The sequence below is a fragment of the Synchiropus splendidus genome, chromosome 1 (assembly GCF_027744825.2).
Source record: "Synchiropus splendidus isolate RoL2022-P1 chromosome 1, RoL_Sspl_1.0, whole genome shotgun sequence".
Taxonomy (NCBI): Eukaryota; Metazoa; Chordata; class Actinopteri; order Syngnathiformes; family Callionymidae; genus Synchiropus; species Synchiropus splendidus.
The window spans coordinates 44136172-44154783 of NC_071334.1; the positions used below are offsets into that span (position 1 = coordinate 44136172).

General features: G+C 41.7%; 1 protein-coding gene across 4 annotated transcripts in view; it reads right to left on the reverse strand.

Moving 5' to 3' along the window:
* pdlim5b (PDZ and LIM domain 5b) overlaps positions 1–18612 on the reverse strand; it is a 43113-nt gene that overhangs the window by 739 nt on the left and 23762 nt on the right. The window contains exons 4-13 of one of the 4 annotated variants that reach the window (XM_053878138.1): positions 12412–12445; positions 8873–8892; positions 6958–6984; positions 6630–6787; positions 5806–5833; positions 4260–4414; positions 856–1018; positions 544–724; positions 191–311; positions 13–128 (exon numbers count right to left, since the gene is read on the reverse strand). In XM_053878138.1, the coding sequence (XP_053734113.1) occupies positions 13–128; positions 191–311; positions 544–724; positions 856–1018; positions 4260–4414; positions 5806–5833; positions 6630–6787; positions 6958–6984; positions 8873–8892; positions 12412–12445 (1003 nt within the window). Of the gene's footprint in view, positions 1–12; positions 129–190; positions 312–543; positions 725–855; positions 1019–4259; positions 4415–5805; positions 5834–6629; positions 6788–6957; positions 6985–8872; positions 8893–10839; positions 11346–12411; positions 12446–18612 lie in introns of all 4 variants that reach the window. The other 3 variants (XM_053878145.1, XM_053878137.1, XM_053878132.1) reach the window with 3 other exon arrangements.

An 18612-nucleotide genomic window follows, 5' to 3' on the forward strand; every position in this document is an offset into this window, starting at 1 on the left:
CATGGACCTTACTGTGCACACGAAGCAGGTGTCGTGCCAGGTGACGCCCAGAGCCTCCAGGAACTTGTCACCCGCCTCGATGGGAAAGTCACATCCGTGGCAGTTGGTCCCAAACAGCTTGTAGTAGTCTGAGTAAACGACAAGTGTCAGTCCGTTTGTTTGTCTTGTGTTTGGGTGACGGCTGAAGTACCCATTTCACAGTAGGGCTCCCCATCCTCCATGTGGAAGGTGTTGCCTCTGATTGGCTGCTGGCAGGCCACACACACGAAACAGTACACGTGCCAGGTCTGCTTCAGAGCGTTCATTATTTCCTACAAAAAAAGAGGACGTAAATAGTGGAGATACAGTAGTTTAACTCTATCTATCCATCCATCCAAGCTCTCCCTAAAATAAACATTGGCCTCTCACCTGTCTGTCAATTTACTGTTATTGAAAAGCACATTCCTTCTCTCTAAATACAAGTGAGTGTTCTGCATAACTGTTACTACACATCTACTAAATGTACTGTATGTGCATGGCATCACTTTCTATATTTCGGCTCACCCCAAGGATCTTCTGACTGCAGTTGGCACAGGTCGGAGCAAAGAATTGCTCGTAACATCCTTCACAGTAGACCTGACCTTTCTCCTCCACAAAGCCACGATCTGTCAGGGAGGAGCGGCAGTGGGCACAGTTGAACTCTTCCGGGTGCCACGACATGCCCATGGCCACAAGGAACGGACCCCTGGTGAGACGGACCGGTTATTCCCACACAATCGTTCATCAATAATAATAATCATTAGTTGCAGCCCTTGAAGGAAGAGAGCTGTTTTCGCAAAGACCCAAGAGGCCAAGGAAGCGATGTGAGCTAGTCACCTGATGACGTTGTTGCACTTGTTGCACATGGGGGTGCGTGTCCCGGCTGGGATGTGCTCAGCTCGCTGCACCAGAGAGTTCAGATCTTCTGGATGTGGTTGTGGAATCGGGCGGTCAGGGCCTTTCGGTGAAGGATTGGTGACCTTTCCAAACGAAGGAACAGCTGAAACCAACGACACATTCAAATGATTCTGATTCTGGTATCACAATCCTTTTATTTTAACACAAAAGGTTCAGAATATTCTATTTATGTTGGTAATTATAAAAATATTGGTGCATTTCATTCCAACAAAAAATTGTACGTTACGCAAGTCAATACGTACTATAAATAAAATACATACATAAGAGTTGCATGAGGTTAAAAGTGACATGATAGAGGTTGTATTTAGTAGAATGTGATTGTGCATCCACTATCCCCATTGGGTCTTAAAGCCCCAAACACAGCTGGTTGAAATTCTGAAATTAAAAAGACTGAGTTGAATTGGGAGCTAGCATTGGGTGTGAACAGGTGAAATATATGGTAAAGCCTAAGTTTTAGTAAGTAGCCGCAATCTGACCTTCGACCTTTAAGGGCGAAAGATGAGGCAGATGTTTAGGGCGCAGCAGCCGCTCCCCTTCTAAAACAAAAGATCATTTTGCCCAGGGAAAGAGTAAAAAAACCCTCCCAGAGTCAAGAGTGGACACCTGGAAAAATAATGATCTGTTCTGGAGTCAGGGCTGAAGCCAAAGATGCACAGTTTCCCCTCCCTAAGTGTTAAGATGCATCCAGCGCAGAGGTCAGCGTCATCTGACCTCAGAGGGTGCGCTGGAGGAAATGTGGATTCGGGTCATGCACCGTTGAAAAACTGCACTGTTTTCAAAAGGTTTGGGGGTCAAAGGACAAGTGCTCCCTGAGTCTCCCACTGAAGGAATACCAAGTCAGTGAATTGAGTTTGCGTCATGTCAGCAGAGTGAGTAATGCGAGGCAACATGACGCTGACAGGGTAAGAAACTTTGCTCATTGTATTCAAGTATTTTTAAGAGCAATTTTTGGGAATATCAATGAATGACGTGAGTATTTTCAGACCACAGTGTATGAGGATTTGAAACAGTAAAAAGATGCATTAACCAGGAAAACCCTTGGTGAAATATTTCGCTGTTATAAACATGACTCACAAGGATTTCCTATTTCATACATGACATAAAACAAGATACAATGTAGAGAAATGCTGAGAAACAAATTGGTCGACAACCACTTTCTGGTGATGTTTTTTTTTTGCTTTGCTTGTTTACACTTCCCATCCTTTCAAAGTGTTCAGTTAACCAGTGCTTAGACCTGGTCAGGGTTACGGGCAGGAATACACCCTGGACAGGTCTCTAGTCCCTCGGAGGGCAGACACACACACACAAGCACATTTATGTGGAGTGTCCAGTTAACCTAGAGAACATGTCTTTGGGCTGTGGGAGGACAACCCACATCCACATGGGTTGAACATGCTTACTCCATGCAGAAAGCCTACCAGTCCGACCCGAGAATGGAACTTCTATTAACAACACTTAACACAGACGACTGTCACATTAACAACTAGGAAACATTGTATTGTTTAACCAAATTCAAACACCATTTCACATAGTGCTGTCTGGGGTCCTACACGTCAGACAACAAAAGGTTATCAATGTTTGCCTGCATCATCACTAAGGCTGTCAAAAATACGATGATCTGAAAATTATTGATACTGAAATGCCTTGAGGGAATACGATGCTAATATGCCATGGCATGGATACTACTGTGCACAGGTGCAATAGTAACAGCACAATGCTCTTCATAGTGACTTTTGATAGGTAAGTAAAGCTCCTGTTCTTTTGTTTGTTTGTCTGATGGCTAAATCCTCTGTGAACCAAATATAACTTATATTTAACTTTTATTTATTTTGTAATGCTTATGTTGACTTGATCTCTGGTTCTGCTTTTCATGCAAATAAAAATGTGTCTCAGCCTTTTTAAGTCAATTTCTATCCCCAAGGCATCAAAAATAGTATTAAGTATCAAATATATCCCTCCGTATGAATATCAAGTTTATCAACCAGGCATATCAGATATTATTAGGATCGGCAAGCCACGATTTTCAGGGATAAATCTCATTTAAGACAAGTCAATGACAATTTAGGACGAGTCAATGAGCAAACTCAACATTATTTTTCAATGCCGGAGAACATCAAAGCCTGAAAAGAAATAAGATTATGCAAGTAAGGGGGATTGTATCCAACGATTGAAATGTGTAAATATGTGAGTGTCAAGCAGGGATTATCGTCAGAACTGAATGCTCAGATTAACTGCACGCCAACATGAGGGATGCTGATACAGGCCTCATTTAATTGCGTTTCACTGTGACATTTCAGTCTCATCTGATCCTAACAAAACATCGCAACATGGGAGGGGCGGGTGGGCGTCAACATGCCGTCAGCAAGGCAACAAATTCACACCGAGGGGGGGAAATACTGCAGCGAATGACGCATTCAGTGATAGTGTAAAATGAGCGGATGGTTGCAGGTTTGTCAATGTTGCCGAGCTGGAAGAGAGCGATAAGAAAAGAAGATTCTGGAGGAAAAAAAGGCATCAGAAGTGAGTCGCAGCAGGGGAGCGGCATCTGTTCCCTCTGATTGTAGATGAATGTGAGGCAAAGTCAGCACCACAGCCACAAGCACGCTCTCAAAACTCAGGCCACACAGAGATTCAGATAATGGAATAAATAATGGCACTGACTACTGAGGATTGGGCACAGGGAGGCTTGGATATGCCTGATGGGATTATCATCCCAGTGCTGGGACCAAAAGAGAGAGTGCCTTTAACTGAATACAGAATTTTAACCTGTACATAATATTCAATTTTGAAATGACCAAAAACATGCACGTTGTGTACAATCCCACACACACACACAACGAGGCAGAGGCACAAATATGAGCTATTTCTATGACAAAAACAAAAACAGATCAAACCAAAGTCAATTCCACTTGACCAGTATAAAGTTTGTGCGACTTAAAAGTGTTAATGTGGTGAAAACCTCATGAAACAAAGAGCTACGGTAAACCTGAGGACCTCTAAAAACACCCATGGGGAAATAAAAAGGTGGAAAGGCTCGTGCGTTTCCTCATGTGCGCTCACTTGTGCCCAAAACCTGCTTATAATTACTCTCAGCTGATCCTTCTCTACAAATATTGACCCAGGGAGAATTTACTGTGGCAGCATTTAGCAGCACAAATAGCACAATTCCCGTCATTTATTTGATGATTTCTGACAAAGCCAGTCATCTGGGCACGTCAATGCCTCTTCTCCACAGAGATGCGCATCGGAAAAGGCTGCGTGGCCGACCATGTGGAGGAAAATGCTCCCCTCTGGTGGAGAAAGAAGGACACTACAGCAGTTACCTGCAGCGCTTCCATGCTGGTAGGAGGGTTTGTTTTGGGATCCCGGGCTCTTGAAGGTGGATGGAGGTTGCACATTTCCATTTCTGGGCGCAGTTTTAGAAAACGGTTTCGCAGCAGAAGTAGTGTGGACATTCGGTGTCAGGTCCAATGACTCGCTGAAAAAGGATGCACACTAATAATTAGAGTTTTTACAATACACAGTAAGGACAAGTGGTCGCAGCTTTTCTCCAATAATGCTGTGAGAATCATAATACATATGAATATCCTGAAGGTGGAAGCTATGTTTGGCATTAAATCAAAGTGATGACTGGATACATTAGCCTTTCAGCACACTTGAAGCCAGAATATTGCAGTGTTTTTAATAGATTTGTGTTATGTCTGTTTTGACCCATCTTCTGAATATGTGACAAAATGCCTCTAAATAAATGATATATTATTAAAAATAAATAAATAACACAAAATTAAACAGAAGCATTTTGTGATATTTAATGATCCCTCTATGTATTTACTTAGTTTAATGTTCATTTTAATGTTTAATGCTCGTTGGTTTCACTTAATATCAACCTATTTATTGTTCAAAACAAAACTTTCATGATTATTTATGCCCCCTGACTTGGCTCATGACCTGTATACATGTACATTTCCACATATGCATATATATAATTTTTGCAGTTTGATTTGTTGAGTGAATGAAAGAGAGAGAAGGGAAACAGTATGGAAAACAGTTTATTGAGAGCAGAGAAAATAAGGTTCAGCAGTTAATGAAAGACAGAAAGAGACGTTCAGGTGTATGCAGCAAGCTGAAGCAGATAAGAGTCATCAATATACAAATACAAGCAAACAGAATAAATATGAAGGGCAGTAATTCATCTCCATTGCTGTCTACAGCAGGAGCATACATGTTGTCTATTGCACATTGAGAACTCGTGCTGAAACATCGTGATGCCAGTCTCTCAGCTTGTTGTACTTGTGTCCAATAACTTCTGGATCCAACTTGTTCACTCTGACACAGCCGAGACAGAGAAGCAGCAGAGAAAAGGACAAGTAAAAAGAGGAAGTGAGAGAAGGAACAAAGGAGAAAGTCAAGAACAAAGGGAAGCAAAAATCTTATCTTAAATTTGTGTTTTACTGCCAAGAAATGAAATACTATGGCTTTTTCTGTCTTTAAACCCTCAGGTATCACACTATTTTACTAGCATCTTATGAACTACAATGCAGTGCAACAACTTTTATTTACCACAACACATTCAGACCTTTCTTTGTTTATTTAATGGAGAGGAAATAGGAAGTCAATTAATTAGCCAATAAATGTACAGATTTCAGTTCGTAAAATAAATCTCAGAAAGACGGAAACTGCCAAACAAACGGGCAGAGATAGTGAATGAGTGTTAATCCTGTTGTCTGAATGAGTGCACCTGCAATCCAGCATCATTAAAATGTTGACATTAAAATGTCCAGATGTTATATACATTTTTAAGTTAAAGCGAGCTGAGCATATTCATCACAATTTGAAGTCAGTAAGACAACATTAAATAAAGACACTTACTTCTTTCCTTCGTTGTCTGCAGCATTTTCTGAAATAAACATGGGAAGATAACATCAATGAAAATCCGCAATCCAGTTTCATGCTTCCATGAAACTGCCAAAACACAATACACGCTGTAACATTTGGGAAAATAAACAGAGAAGAACAAATTCACATGGGGTCGTAATTGATCAAAATAATCTTTTCTTTTTTTTAAGCATAAAAAATATATTGTCCTTTGCCTGCAATAACTTGTTAACTGATAACTTGTATTGTATATTTTTTGTTACCCAAATTTCAGAAAAAAAATCAAACACATGACATAATAATTGAAGTTAATTGTTATAAAAAGCCACTTTTGTAGGCAGTATTGTAAAAAAAAATCATTGAGAATATGCTGCAAATTATTTTCTTCTTCAAGTTGTACTGATAATAATCTGGGGGAAAGTGTTTCATTGCCACTCAAAACTATGCTTCATTGAAACTTTCAGGGCTGAATGGAAACACAACTAACAGTGAAATCATTGTAATATATCATATTTCACACAGATCACAGTGGATTCTAATGTGAGACTTGCTGGCTGTCATCACCATCCAACTATAAGTTAACTATGTAGCACGCAGAGTGCGGGAAGCTGCTCTGAATTTATTCATTCTCTTTATTTATTTATTTTTAATCTGCTTTAAGTTTTGGTTTTATTTAAAGCACCTTTTGAGCAAGGTCTTCTTGGTGCTAGACAAATAAATATAACTATGTAGCATGTTGTATTTTCTTAAATACAAATGTGAAAGACATGTCTTTCCCATTTTTTTTTTTAATCATTTTCAATGAGGCATTGACTGACCGTTCTCTGTTCCGGTGAGCTGAGCCAGGATTCTGAAGGAGCGAGACTGGGAGGTGCCACCGCGAGGATGCCAGTCCTCCGTGTCCTCGATCAGACGCTTCTTACTGGCATCGTTGAGAGGAGACGCGGGAAGCTGCTCTGAATCGGCTCCGGCTTTCCTGCACAGTGATGACACGTGTCACTCACAAAACAAGGCTGAGCGTGATTTAGTACGATCACACATCACCACAATTAGTCAGCAACAATTGACCGCGCTGAAGACAAACAGCTCAGCGGTTAATCGTGACGCTTCTACTCCTACGCAGTGAGGTTGTGACTCTACATTTACCTCCGGGGTCTAAGAGGCGGAGGGCTTCTGCAGGCAGGAACAAGAAAAGGTAAAAGGGAAGAAAATCATGAGCGTCACGATCAATGGAAGGAAATGAGCCACGTGTTGTGTAACGACCTATACTTACTTCACAGTTTCGTTTGAGTCGCTAGTTAAAGAGAAGTCAGGAAAACGATTTAACAATCATCATCACAGAAGCGTGGAACTCCATGAACTCAACGTGAGCGCAGCGTCTCACAGGATGTGCTGACAGTGTCTCACCACCAGGTGGGGCTAATGCACTTTATTACAAGAGCACGCGACTGTGAAATGACTCCAGGTATTCGCCCTCACAAGGAGGACGCACTCAAGACAAGGTTATATATATAACTTAATGACAATTTTTATTATGGAAAAAAATCCAAGGCTATCAAATGACACTGTCACCAACTGTGTTGGGAATCACTAACTGATTTATTAAGATGAGCGGATGGAAGACCTAAGTAATTGAGGGACACTGGTTCCATACTACATAGTTCATGGGGGTCATGAATGACACAAGGTGGCAACGTTTTAAAAACTACTAGGTAATGAGTCAAGCAAAACAGTCAGCAGCTGGCACTGCTGCAACAGGAAGTGGGAGTCCAGACATAACAGTCGGTCTTTTAATTCCTGGAGGCAAAATCTAGCACACTGGTCTGTGTGTTTCACATTTAAAAAAAAAAAAAAAACAGAACCTACAGCCCTCCTCAACCTCTGATTCATTCCACAATAACACCTGTGTTTCCCCATCGATAGAATCTGAAATTAGTTAGACTTTGTCACATCACAAGGTCAGAAATGCCTCCAGGTTTGTTCCCCAGGCCTTGAATTTGAAAGGTGATTTAGATTTAGATCCGCAACAGCATTATGACCATGCTGGTTATTTTTCTAGTCTGCTTTTATGCCTAAGTTTCTGTTTTCTTTAAATCACCTTCAGAGCGACGTCTTGTTGATGCAATACAAATAAAAAATTACAGTTGTTTTGACAGCGGGATGAACTTCACAGTTAAGTATTTAAACAAGCCTGATGCTGACTGATGATTTACACAGTCATCCTTCACACCGCTTTAGTTTCTCTCTTCAGAAGACTGAGCCGTGAGAATCATCATGGTTCCTGCAGGGTCCATCAGAGAGCCGGTTTAAAAATTTCTACATCAGTAATGTAATTTATTTTTATTATAATTTTTGGTCTTAATCCAATTATTTGCCTAATCCAATTCAATGAAACATTTAAAAAAAAACATGTGGTCCTCCATAAAAACTCTCATAATCCGAATATCATTTTTGATTTCCATTCCCTCGATTACTCAGTTTATGGGTGTTAGCAGCTGCCACGTTACAAACACCTGAAACTACAGTGCTATTTTGTTCCGACACAATGTGCTGGTGGCGATTATTTACATTCTCAAAGAAAACCTTTGACCTTAGTTTGAGCCTTGGTGGTGTTAAGTTCTTTGTGTCTGTGTGGAGGTGATTAGAAACAAAGTCTGCACAATTACAAAACCTGTCAGTCTATTTTTGTCCCGAGCTGAGTAAACTTGGCAGTGATTTGTTCGGGTCTTGAGCACACTGACAACAGAAGCAGCTGATGTGGGACAAACAGTCGACGTCAGCGGCCCGGCGTGCTGACAGCCGGGGCGCCTTGTGCACATAGTGTTATTTAACATGAGTCATGCTGCAACTGAGAGGCAGAAATGTGTTCACAGGGACACACTATAAAAAGTTAGTGGTCCTTGGAATGAGCCTGTGTTATGAGCAGATGAACACATGCGCCATCTCCAGAAGGGTGCAAGCATACTTGTAGGTAATCATAAACCAGAGAGGCTGTACTCGCATTCCACATGATTAGATAGCAACTGTTGCAGATTATTATGATTATTCACACAGCACTAACTTGTTGTCTGTCACTCCATCCTGGAGGGGGGGAAGAAAGAGGACAAGGAGTGAGGCTCTACAGCAGTGAGAGAAGAGCTGAGAGAGTAAAGGCAAGTCTTGAAATATGAAGGCCCTTCTGAGAGAATGTGATGAGACAAACACACAAACATGCCGCATATATATGATTAATCTTAGACGCAGCATTATATATCTTATATAATAATAGTCATGTTAGAGGTGAAGCAAGGCAGACATTATAAAGGGTTTAATCTTTGAAACTCCAGTCTGCTTCTAACATTCATTAGTTCAGCAGGTAACGTCGCAGTTCTTTTGTTGTTTAATCGAAGTTGCATTGTTGCTGCTTTATCACGTTGCCAGGGAATAAGTCATACGTGGTCTTTAATAATTTACGTATATGTTGTGATATGTTTGTATTGCTGTATAACCTCTGCTATGTGTTTAGGGTTGTGTTACAGTTTCACAGTGGCATTTTCTGCATCAGTATTTCTGTCGTTTTGATAGCAGCGATACTTCTGTGCCACCGTTGAGTTACATTACATGTTGCTGTGAGGCAGTTTTTATTTATATTCATTTACTTTATTTTAGGTTGTATTTTTTGTGACAGTACACAGAACTAGTATTAAATATACCACACATTGTTACTGAGGTTTATCTCTGTGGTTGAACTGCAGCACATCTACTGCAGTGCAAAATTGCCTTACATGCTTGAGAATAGATGCGGTACATTCCAGATGTTTCATTCATCAAAATTCTACTCTTCTACATCTGTGTGTGCATTGTGTCACAGAGGTGGAGATTCAATCGCTAGAACAGCAAACACTAAAACAGCCAGTTATTACGACAGATGAAGTGGACAAAATTGCTGAAGCACTTTAGTGAAGAAAAAACAATACATTTGGTCCCAAGTGAGTGAGACATCCAGTGACACAAACTCTACGGGATGGGGGTAAAACTATGTTCCATCTGGCACACTATGATGACGCAACCTAGTGTGTCATGTGACTTTCTTTATGCAAACACCCCGGTGGTAAGTTCATCGTGGAACACAAATTTCTTGCATTTAAATTCATATTTAAAGTAAAGGTAATTAAACAACATGGACATAAAAATATATAAATAGATATTTTTACATTTTTTATTGTTTCTATAAAGATATTATTTGGTCGCAGAACAGGAGAAAAGTGATCATATGTTAACTAAAACAATTTTACATAGATATTTTCTCCCGGTTTATTTATATTTGCTGTCAAGGCAAGTATCTTTTATTTTCTCATGCATTCCAGTTCTTTCAGTTATGGCTGATTTAGTTTAGCTGAGTTATAGTGTTTAAATGCTTTTTTTTTCTTTTTACGATCCATTGCTCTTGTGTTGGAGTGCCACTGATGCTTTAGTCATTGCCACTGTGTGGTGCTGCAAATTTTGTAGCGCTCTTTAATATCTTTGTTAGTGCACCGTTCCTCTCTGCTGCGCTACTGCTATGATGCGTTACAGTTATGTTTAGGTTTCTCACACTGTAGCTCAAATTCTCGTCCTTCTTTCCTCATCCTTGCCATGTCTTCATCCATACGTGTCTGTACAGTAATTTGTCATGTGATAACTCCTTGAAACAAAATCCACTCTCTTTCTGCACCTTGTAGTGAAATAACTACCCACTGATAACTTTTGGACGAACAAAGAAGCCGGCGTCAGTTTGTGTGTTTTCCTTCCAAGTGTATATTTATACAGTGATGCTGTGAGATGTCTACAAGCAGCAGTTGATTCAATGCAGACTTCAGCCACATGATGTACAAGAAGGGGTCTCGAGAGTAAACTCACAGATCCAGTGAAGACTGAAACACTTCCTCAGTATTGTCTTATTGTCTTAAGGAAGCATGGCTCCCTCAGGAGCACACAGTGTTATGTGAAAATTCCATTTATTTGGCACCTGAGGGGAAACGGGAAGGTGCAAAAGAAAACATGACCTACCCATTGAGCTCTGACAGGCCTTGGCTCTCCAGCAGGCCTCGTCTCTGCCCCATGGCCACCTCGCAGGCATTGACATTGGAGTAAAGGTTGATGGGGGTGTTATAGACAGAAGGCTGCGGGACATTAGGATTGGAGGAAGGGGCTGTGAGTCGGGCCGGAGAGGAGGAGGAGCTGGATGAGGAGGATGAAACGGACGGGGAGGTGAAGCGTGTGGGACTCGGCCTGCTGAAGGTTTTGGTTGGAGATGAGTCTGGAGCGGTGAGGCTGGACTTGAGCGGAAACGGTGGCTGTGGAGCCTGAGAGGTTGCAGCCGGCAAGAAAGCGGACGACTCAGAGGGGATAGAGGCGACTTTGGGTGGGGTATGAGCAGAAGACGCCGTCACCACGCCGCCGCCGCCAAACGGCCGTGCGGTCTTGTTGAACGCTGGGGTGGCCTGATTCGATGGCGTGGGGTTAGTGGCGGTGTGAGCTATGGGTACAGGCTTAATGATTTCTTGATGGTCGTCCTGGGAGAACGTGGGGACACACAGCATGCACATTCCACTCAGAGAGGCAGCGTTCACAAACACATGGCTCAACGCAAAGTGTTTTCTGAGTAGCATATTTGTTCACTCGACATTAGATCGATGCCCATAATAGAAAGCTGAAAAACAACATCTAGCTACACCTTGAAAATTTCCATATACCACTGCTTATCCAAGTTTGGGTTGCAGGCGAAGCAGCCAAGGCGTTCCCAGGCCAGTCCCTGGGCCTCCACCCAGATGGACAAGACCAGAGGCAAAAAAGATGTACCACTGCAACAAGCTTCTCTCGATGATGTTGGCGCCCTGGCTGTTATATTTTGAGTCACTCCCGGATGACTGAGCTCCACACATCGTCATTAGGTCAATGTCCAAACAGCAAGCTGAAAAAAGTGATTTCGGTCATCTGTGTATTGTGTTCTTTCGGTCTCTACTCAAAGGTGACCAACAAAGATGAGAGCAGAAATGTAGTAAATCGACCAGTAAATTGAGAGCATTGCCTTTCGGCTCAGCTCTTTCTTCTTCCCCATGACAACAGACGGCCATTTGGTCTAGTGTTCCATCTTTCCCTCAATGTGAATGAGAGCCTAAGATACTTGAGCACCTTGAAAACTTGTTTCTGAAAACCCTGCCAGGAGAAAAATGGATTCCTTCACAGCTAATATTCCAAACTTCATAATCACAAGGACAGTGGACTCAGCAGGGGATATTCATGAATTCACCTTACAGCAGTCCCAAAACTAGCATTATGGTTCCTGTGAAAATAGTGAATTAAACGGATACAGAACAAACACAATAACTCAACACGAGCTACCTTGACCTAGTTTCAGTTTTTTTATCATTCCAATTATTGAGCTTCATTTAAACATCGAGTGAACAAACATGCTCCACACCCATGAGAAGTTCAGCACACAGTGATCACTCCAGTAAGTTACATGCAGAGCGATTGTGAGTCGCAACATCCTCTCAGAAGGGCACCGTATTTGCTTGCTTTACATACAATATTTCAAATATTTACTCTGGCTTAGAAAGCTAAACTTAAGCTACATACCTTAGCTGGAGCATCTTTGTTGGCAATCTGGGGTCTGTTGAAACAGAAAAAAAGGTGTAAGAAAAACAATAATTATATAGTAATAAGTTGCATTACAGTTCATAAAAATCAAATGTCCAGACAGGAAAATAAATCGGATGGATGGTAAAGTACAGGGAGCCACATTTGGACAGGGAGCTTTGGTTTGTGGTTAGTGGTAAATTCCAGTCACCTATGAAGTATCGTTTTCTTATGTGGTGAAATGAACGGTCTTATTTTGGTTGTGCCTGTTTTGCATCAAGGCCGTGTCGTGGTCAGAAGCATGGGGATCACAGACGGATTGTGCAGCACACACGAAAAGCTACATTTCACAGAGTCCCCTCTACACAGGTTTTGGTCGCCACTTCTTATGAAATGATGGAACAATTTCCAGGATAGAGGCTCTAGTGACACCTAGATGCTTGTAGAGTTCACTCCACAAAAAAGAAACAATCACATCACCCTCAAATTCTGTGCTGTCAGCTGAGTTACCTACATTAATGGGCTCTAATCACGCAAACAATGTGCTCCTTATTCATCATGTGAAAACAAAAAGCGAGACAAAAACAGGGAGTGATTCAGCAGAGCTGGTTCCAGACCAGCAGCTTCGGTATGTCCGCTGGCCCCCATCCTTTGTTTGCCATATTAGGAAATCAGTCAACAAACACTCAAGCATTTCCTCTCTGGCAGCGCTGAGCCTGGCACTTGACGATTATGAAGCCCCGCCCTTCACCCAGATGTTGGTGTCACTGTGGTTCTACCATCATGGAGTTCCACAATGCCGTTATTATATGCACTTTCCAGTCTGGCAGCATTATTGGTGGTGGAGGAGCCAAAGAAAGCGAGGAAATGTGAAACACCAGGTTCCATTTGTTTATAATAAGACCCAGTTCACAGTGTGTGTCTGCCATTGATGGTACAGTGTCACGGTCTGGGTGGGTTCACTTGCTATCTCTTTCCCTAAAGCACAAACTGAACAAACACATTATAGGGTGGTCCTGGGAACATCTGCTCTGCTGAGCCCCTCGCTGGGCTCTTGCTCATTCTCCGTGACCGTTGGGACCTGCTTTCCTTTGGCAATCAGCGAGAGAAAAACACTGCTTGCGTACAACAGCACTCATGACCGTGTTTGCTTTTGTGGCCACATGTGTGAAGAGATAAATACACAGATCACGGATGATGGCATGAGAGGAGACAACTCGAGACGCAATTGTTCCTCAGACTCTAGCAACATGTCGGGGTCAAGATCTGATGAACAGGCGTGTCAGTCTCAAAGCCCATGAGCCAAAGCTCTTCATGACATCATTTTCTATCATGACTTTCTATTATCAAGAGAAGATCCTCATCAGTTTTTTTTTTCTGTGAAAGTCAAAGACGTTTAGCTTCTTCTGCTGGCCTAACCATAACTTTAGTTCCAAGCAGCAAAGCACATTACTTGTGCCCCGGTCAGACACTCATTTTCTCAGTCAATTGGAGTCTTCCGCACAGTTGCAGCATCCTAATCTAATCAACATGTCATGGTCACTTGATCACACTTATCTGGATAAGACACGACTGACTGCGGTTATGGAGGTATCACCCAAAAAAATGGCACAGTTAATTTAATAGTGCTGTGTTTCAGCTCAGACAATAATAGCCTCCTCTGTGCCCATTATCCGCAATGAAAGGTCGAGAACTAAACTATGAAGAGGTTAGCTGGAGGTGACATGTTTCCTCCATCTCCTCCCAAGTCAATAAAAGCAGACTGAAGACATTTAATGAAGAAAATGTGAAAAATCTATACGCAAAACTGCAGACCCTAGCGCCGTCAGAAGGTGACAGCCAGGATACACACTGCCGAGCAAATTGCCAAGCCACAAAAATCTGTTGTACATTTGTGAAGTCTGACTCACAATATCTGCACTCAGAACCTTTGAGGGAGGACATTTAAGGAGGACCACTAAGGATGTACAGTGAGCTCTCGCAGTGGAAACAAGAGTGGGCTCAACAGCATCAGCATTTCATATTCCATTTCAACAACAATTCAACAAGCTCTCGGCCTCTAACCTCTTTCTTGTGCCACATACTGTAAACAAACGGGAAGTTAAAAAATGTCTGCAGTCATCAGCAGTGTTTTTGGTGTCCCATCAGACTTATTTCATGGCCCACCGAGAGACCCTCTTGGGTACTCCACGCATGAGCCTTAAACCACTATTTTACCACTGATGTTTGGATGGATGTTTGGAAATGTGTTTCAAATCCAAGCTGAAAATATTTTTTTAAGTATGTGTGTGAGAGACAAATGTTTAAACATCACGGGACATTGTGAAAACTGTTTTCCAGATTTACAACCCAGTGAAATTGCGGAAAGAAAGCAGTGATGGAGAGAAAAAAAAAAAAACACAGAAAAGTCAACAGAATTCCAACGAAGAGTTGTGGAGTCAGTGGGAGTAGAAAATAGCTTCTTTTTTCTATATTTTGTTTTCATGTGCGGTGAACTGTTTCACCCGGTGGCATAATTCACAGCTTGTGTCTGACATGTGACGTATCCTGTCTCTCTTAATTTCCCCTCTTCCTGCTATTTTCCCAGACAGCAAGCTTCGCGAAACTCAGTCAGACCCAAGGAGGTTTCAAAGGAAGACATTTAAAGCAGAATGTGAATGTTATTCAGAGAGGTTATAAACTTTTCACCAGGCAGCGTGCTGACATCAGTTGCCTAGATACTAACATGGTTGGCCTATGTGTCTGTGTGTGTCTGCTGTCCGGACACGTGTCCAGCAGGAAACATGCACACTTGTGCCTATCAGCCGTCACATGAGTCTCAATGATGGTGCCTTTGCCTCTGCGTGCCAAGTCATGTCAGCACAGTTTAACACTCCGATAACTCCCCTGTAATGTGCACGTTCACCGACACACGTGTAGGAGTCAAGGAAGGACTTCTGCTCTGAAAGTACAACACATGCAGGGAAGCAAAAGAGTGAACGAAACAAATGGTTCATGGTGGATACAAGTTTGTGATAGTTACGGTTGCATTTCATATTTGAGCGTAGCTTGATTTAACTGATATCATTGCCCTACACTTGTTTTATTTATATAAATCAAATAGAATTTGAAAATCCATGTGACATGACATGACTTAAAGTGGTAGTTTGGGCATTAATGTCAAGCCCCAAACTGCAAGTTTGTAGACCCCACCAGTTTAAATAACAAATTTCCATTGCCTTAACATGAGGGATACGTAATTTAAAACGAAACGAAATTTTGCAAATCTCCAAAAAGATTGTTTCAGTGGTCATTCAGTGATCCAGCAATAGATGTGGTTGGATTAATGGATTCTCATATTAAACATCGGGCACAAAGAATTGACAGTCTCTTCCAACCACACAACCTCATTCCCTCCTGAAAACCACAGCGGCAAAAGGTCACTCTCCATGGAAAACTGACAAACTTGACATGGGTTCTTGTATCTAGTTCTGGCTGATCCGAGCTGATGGGTATTATTTTTGAGGTTTTAAAACCAGGTGCAGACGGCCACAACTTCTCTCGGGGGAACTCGGCTTCATTACGCTGAGCTGCATATTTCAATGACAATAAATAAACAGCAATTTTCATACTTTCCAAAGGCTACTTCCCACAGCCGCCTTGTGCAAGCAACTGCTGGCTCCTGTGCGACGAGGTTTCCATGAGGGCACCAAACAGATGCTGACGATTAGCCTAAAGCCGGTGGTTGACGATTATTAATCAAAAGATTACATTATACGTTTATAGCAGGAGACACCCTCACACATGAAAGTGATCAGCAAAGCATGCTTTTGAAAAGCTGTTGCCTTATATTTGAACTGAAACGAGTGTGGTCCTTCCAGTCAGGCCTCGTGTTTCTCTTCACTCAGCGGTGATTAGACGTATTAGAGGTCCAGCTTTTCACTGAAAACTCAAGAGGCTGAAAGCAAAAGTTGAGGTGCTTCCAATTGAAAGGATGAAATCGCTGGTCCAGATTCCAGAGTATCATCTTGCTGCTGTTGTAGCTGTAACTTGCTTTTTCCAAACTTTTTTTTGAGCGACTGTGACGTCTGTGTGTAATGCATTTATTGCTGCCAAGAACTTGGGATACTTTTTGTGTTTATATAAATCCCCAAGAAGGAGGACAGTGAGAATGTGAGCGACACACCTCTTTTTATGGGTCTCAAATACAGCAAAAAAATAATATCATCTGGCAACACATAACTAAGAATATTAGATAATAATTGACTGTTATGTTTACCAGCGCTAAGGAGGTTATGTACTTTTCTGTCCGTCAACATTAAATGACACTTTCAAAAAAGGTTTACAATGGGACAGAGAACTCCATTTTGGTGGCATTATCATCTGGAACCTGAAATCTTTCAAAAGAGTCTTCAGAATCTGGCAATTTGTCGGAAAAAAATACATAACAACCCAAAAAACAGCTGGATAATTCCACAAGGCTGTGGCACCAAAATGTGTTCCACGTTTTAGGATTGCTAATGAATATTGCTAAGCACTGGGGAATTGAGCGGTGAAGGAGGACATGAGGTTTGAGAGAAGAGGAAGCAGAGAACAGGGTGAGATGGAGGAAGATGATCTGCTGTGGCCACCACTGAAGGGAGAAGCCGAAAGGAAAAGAAGAAGAAGACTGGCCAACTGAGGGTAAGGCTAATTATTTTCACAGCTTCTGAAAATTTCTTGAGGCAAGGCTACACCATCACAGCCTTACTCCCATTGTGTGATATACAGACAGTGGGAAGTGAACTTTCCCATCCAACACACTTTAATTGACGCACATGTTCCGCAGCGTGTCACATAAAAAAAAAAAGACGGAATTCGCGGTTAGGTAAGCCATGAGAAGCCGTTCATTTTGTTCTACACATACTGCGTGTTATTTTCTATTTAAATTCCCTAAGAAGGATAAGCATTTCATTCACAGTGACCTGCTATAAGGGGCCATGTACAACAACCCATTCCAGAAGTCATCAGTTTTTGGCAGAAGTGAAGCCGGGAAAAATGGGTACCTACATCGGGAACCACCTGAATGGACTAGTATTAGTGGTGAGCTGTAAACAATGACCTCATAGGCGACTAATAGCCTAGGTTGAACAAGCCTCAAATGTCAATCACATCAGGTCGCACTGTGAGGGAAGTTAGAGAGGTCAGTGCATTTCATGACAGCATTTCTAGAGCACTTCCTCATGTTTGTTTTGTCTTTCTTCTTCTTTTTTTTTTTTTTTTGGTATAATGCAATCCTTGCTTCTCAGATTTATAAAATAACCATTTTCAGGTTTGCCAGTTGCACTTGACAGTCAAGGCAATATGCTCCACAAGAGCTTCCCACTGCTACAACTTCATTCTCCAAAAAAAAAAAGTACTGCAGTTCAGTGGACGTGTACAGCCCCAAACATAGGCACACACATGTCTGATTTACAAACATTAACACATTTAACCCCTAAATAAAACTGACAGAACATTCTCTGTGATGCTACAAGCACTGCCAATTTCTCCTGTTGTTCTGATACTGTGAAGGCACTTGGATGTTACTACGACCAACCATGCTTCAACAAAGCAAACTAAACATCAAGGCCATAAATGTCTTTATGAGCCCCACTTAAACAGGAAACACAATACATAATGTGAAATATTTATTATATAAAAGACATTTAAGTCAGGAAGAACACACATTATCAAATATTATTAACAGACAGCAATTTAATGATATAAGTCTCATCTACTTTTGTTTACCTTACCAACCTATTTCTCTATAAAATCGTGACAGAGATTAGAAAATCCAATTCAGTGTAGTAAAAAGCAAACAGAGGGGCCTTATTCATATTCCTGAGAGGAAGAATGTTCTTAATTGTCTTCCCACTGGAACACATGGAAAACAAAGCTGATCTGAACAGTAGTGGCAGTTTCAGTAAACATGCCACTCTCAATTTAACCAACAGGATGGTGAACTCAGAGCTTCTTGAAACACAAAACAGACTAAACATGGTTCCTTGCAATCATCCAGATGGTGGCTTCTTCACAAGCAGAGAAAAACCTGACGGCAGATATATTCATTGAGGGTGCAGAAAGGAAAGCCTCTGCCTCTAGAAGTTCCTCTTTTGATTCCACGTCCTTGTTCTGATATCAAGACTGAGGCCACTATCAAAACCACAGGAAATTTCCGGCCAAACAAAAACACATTTCTCG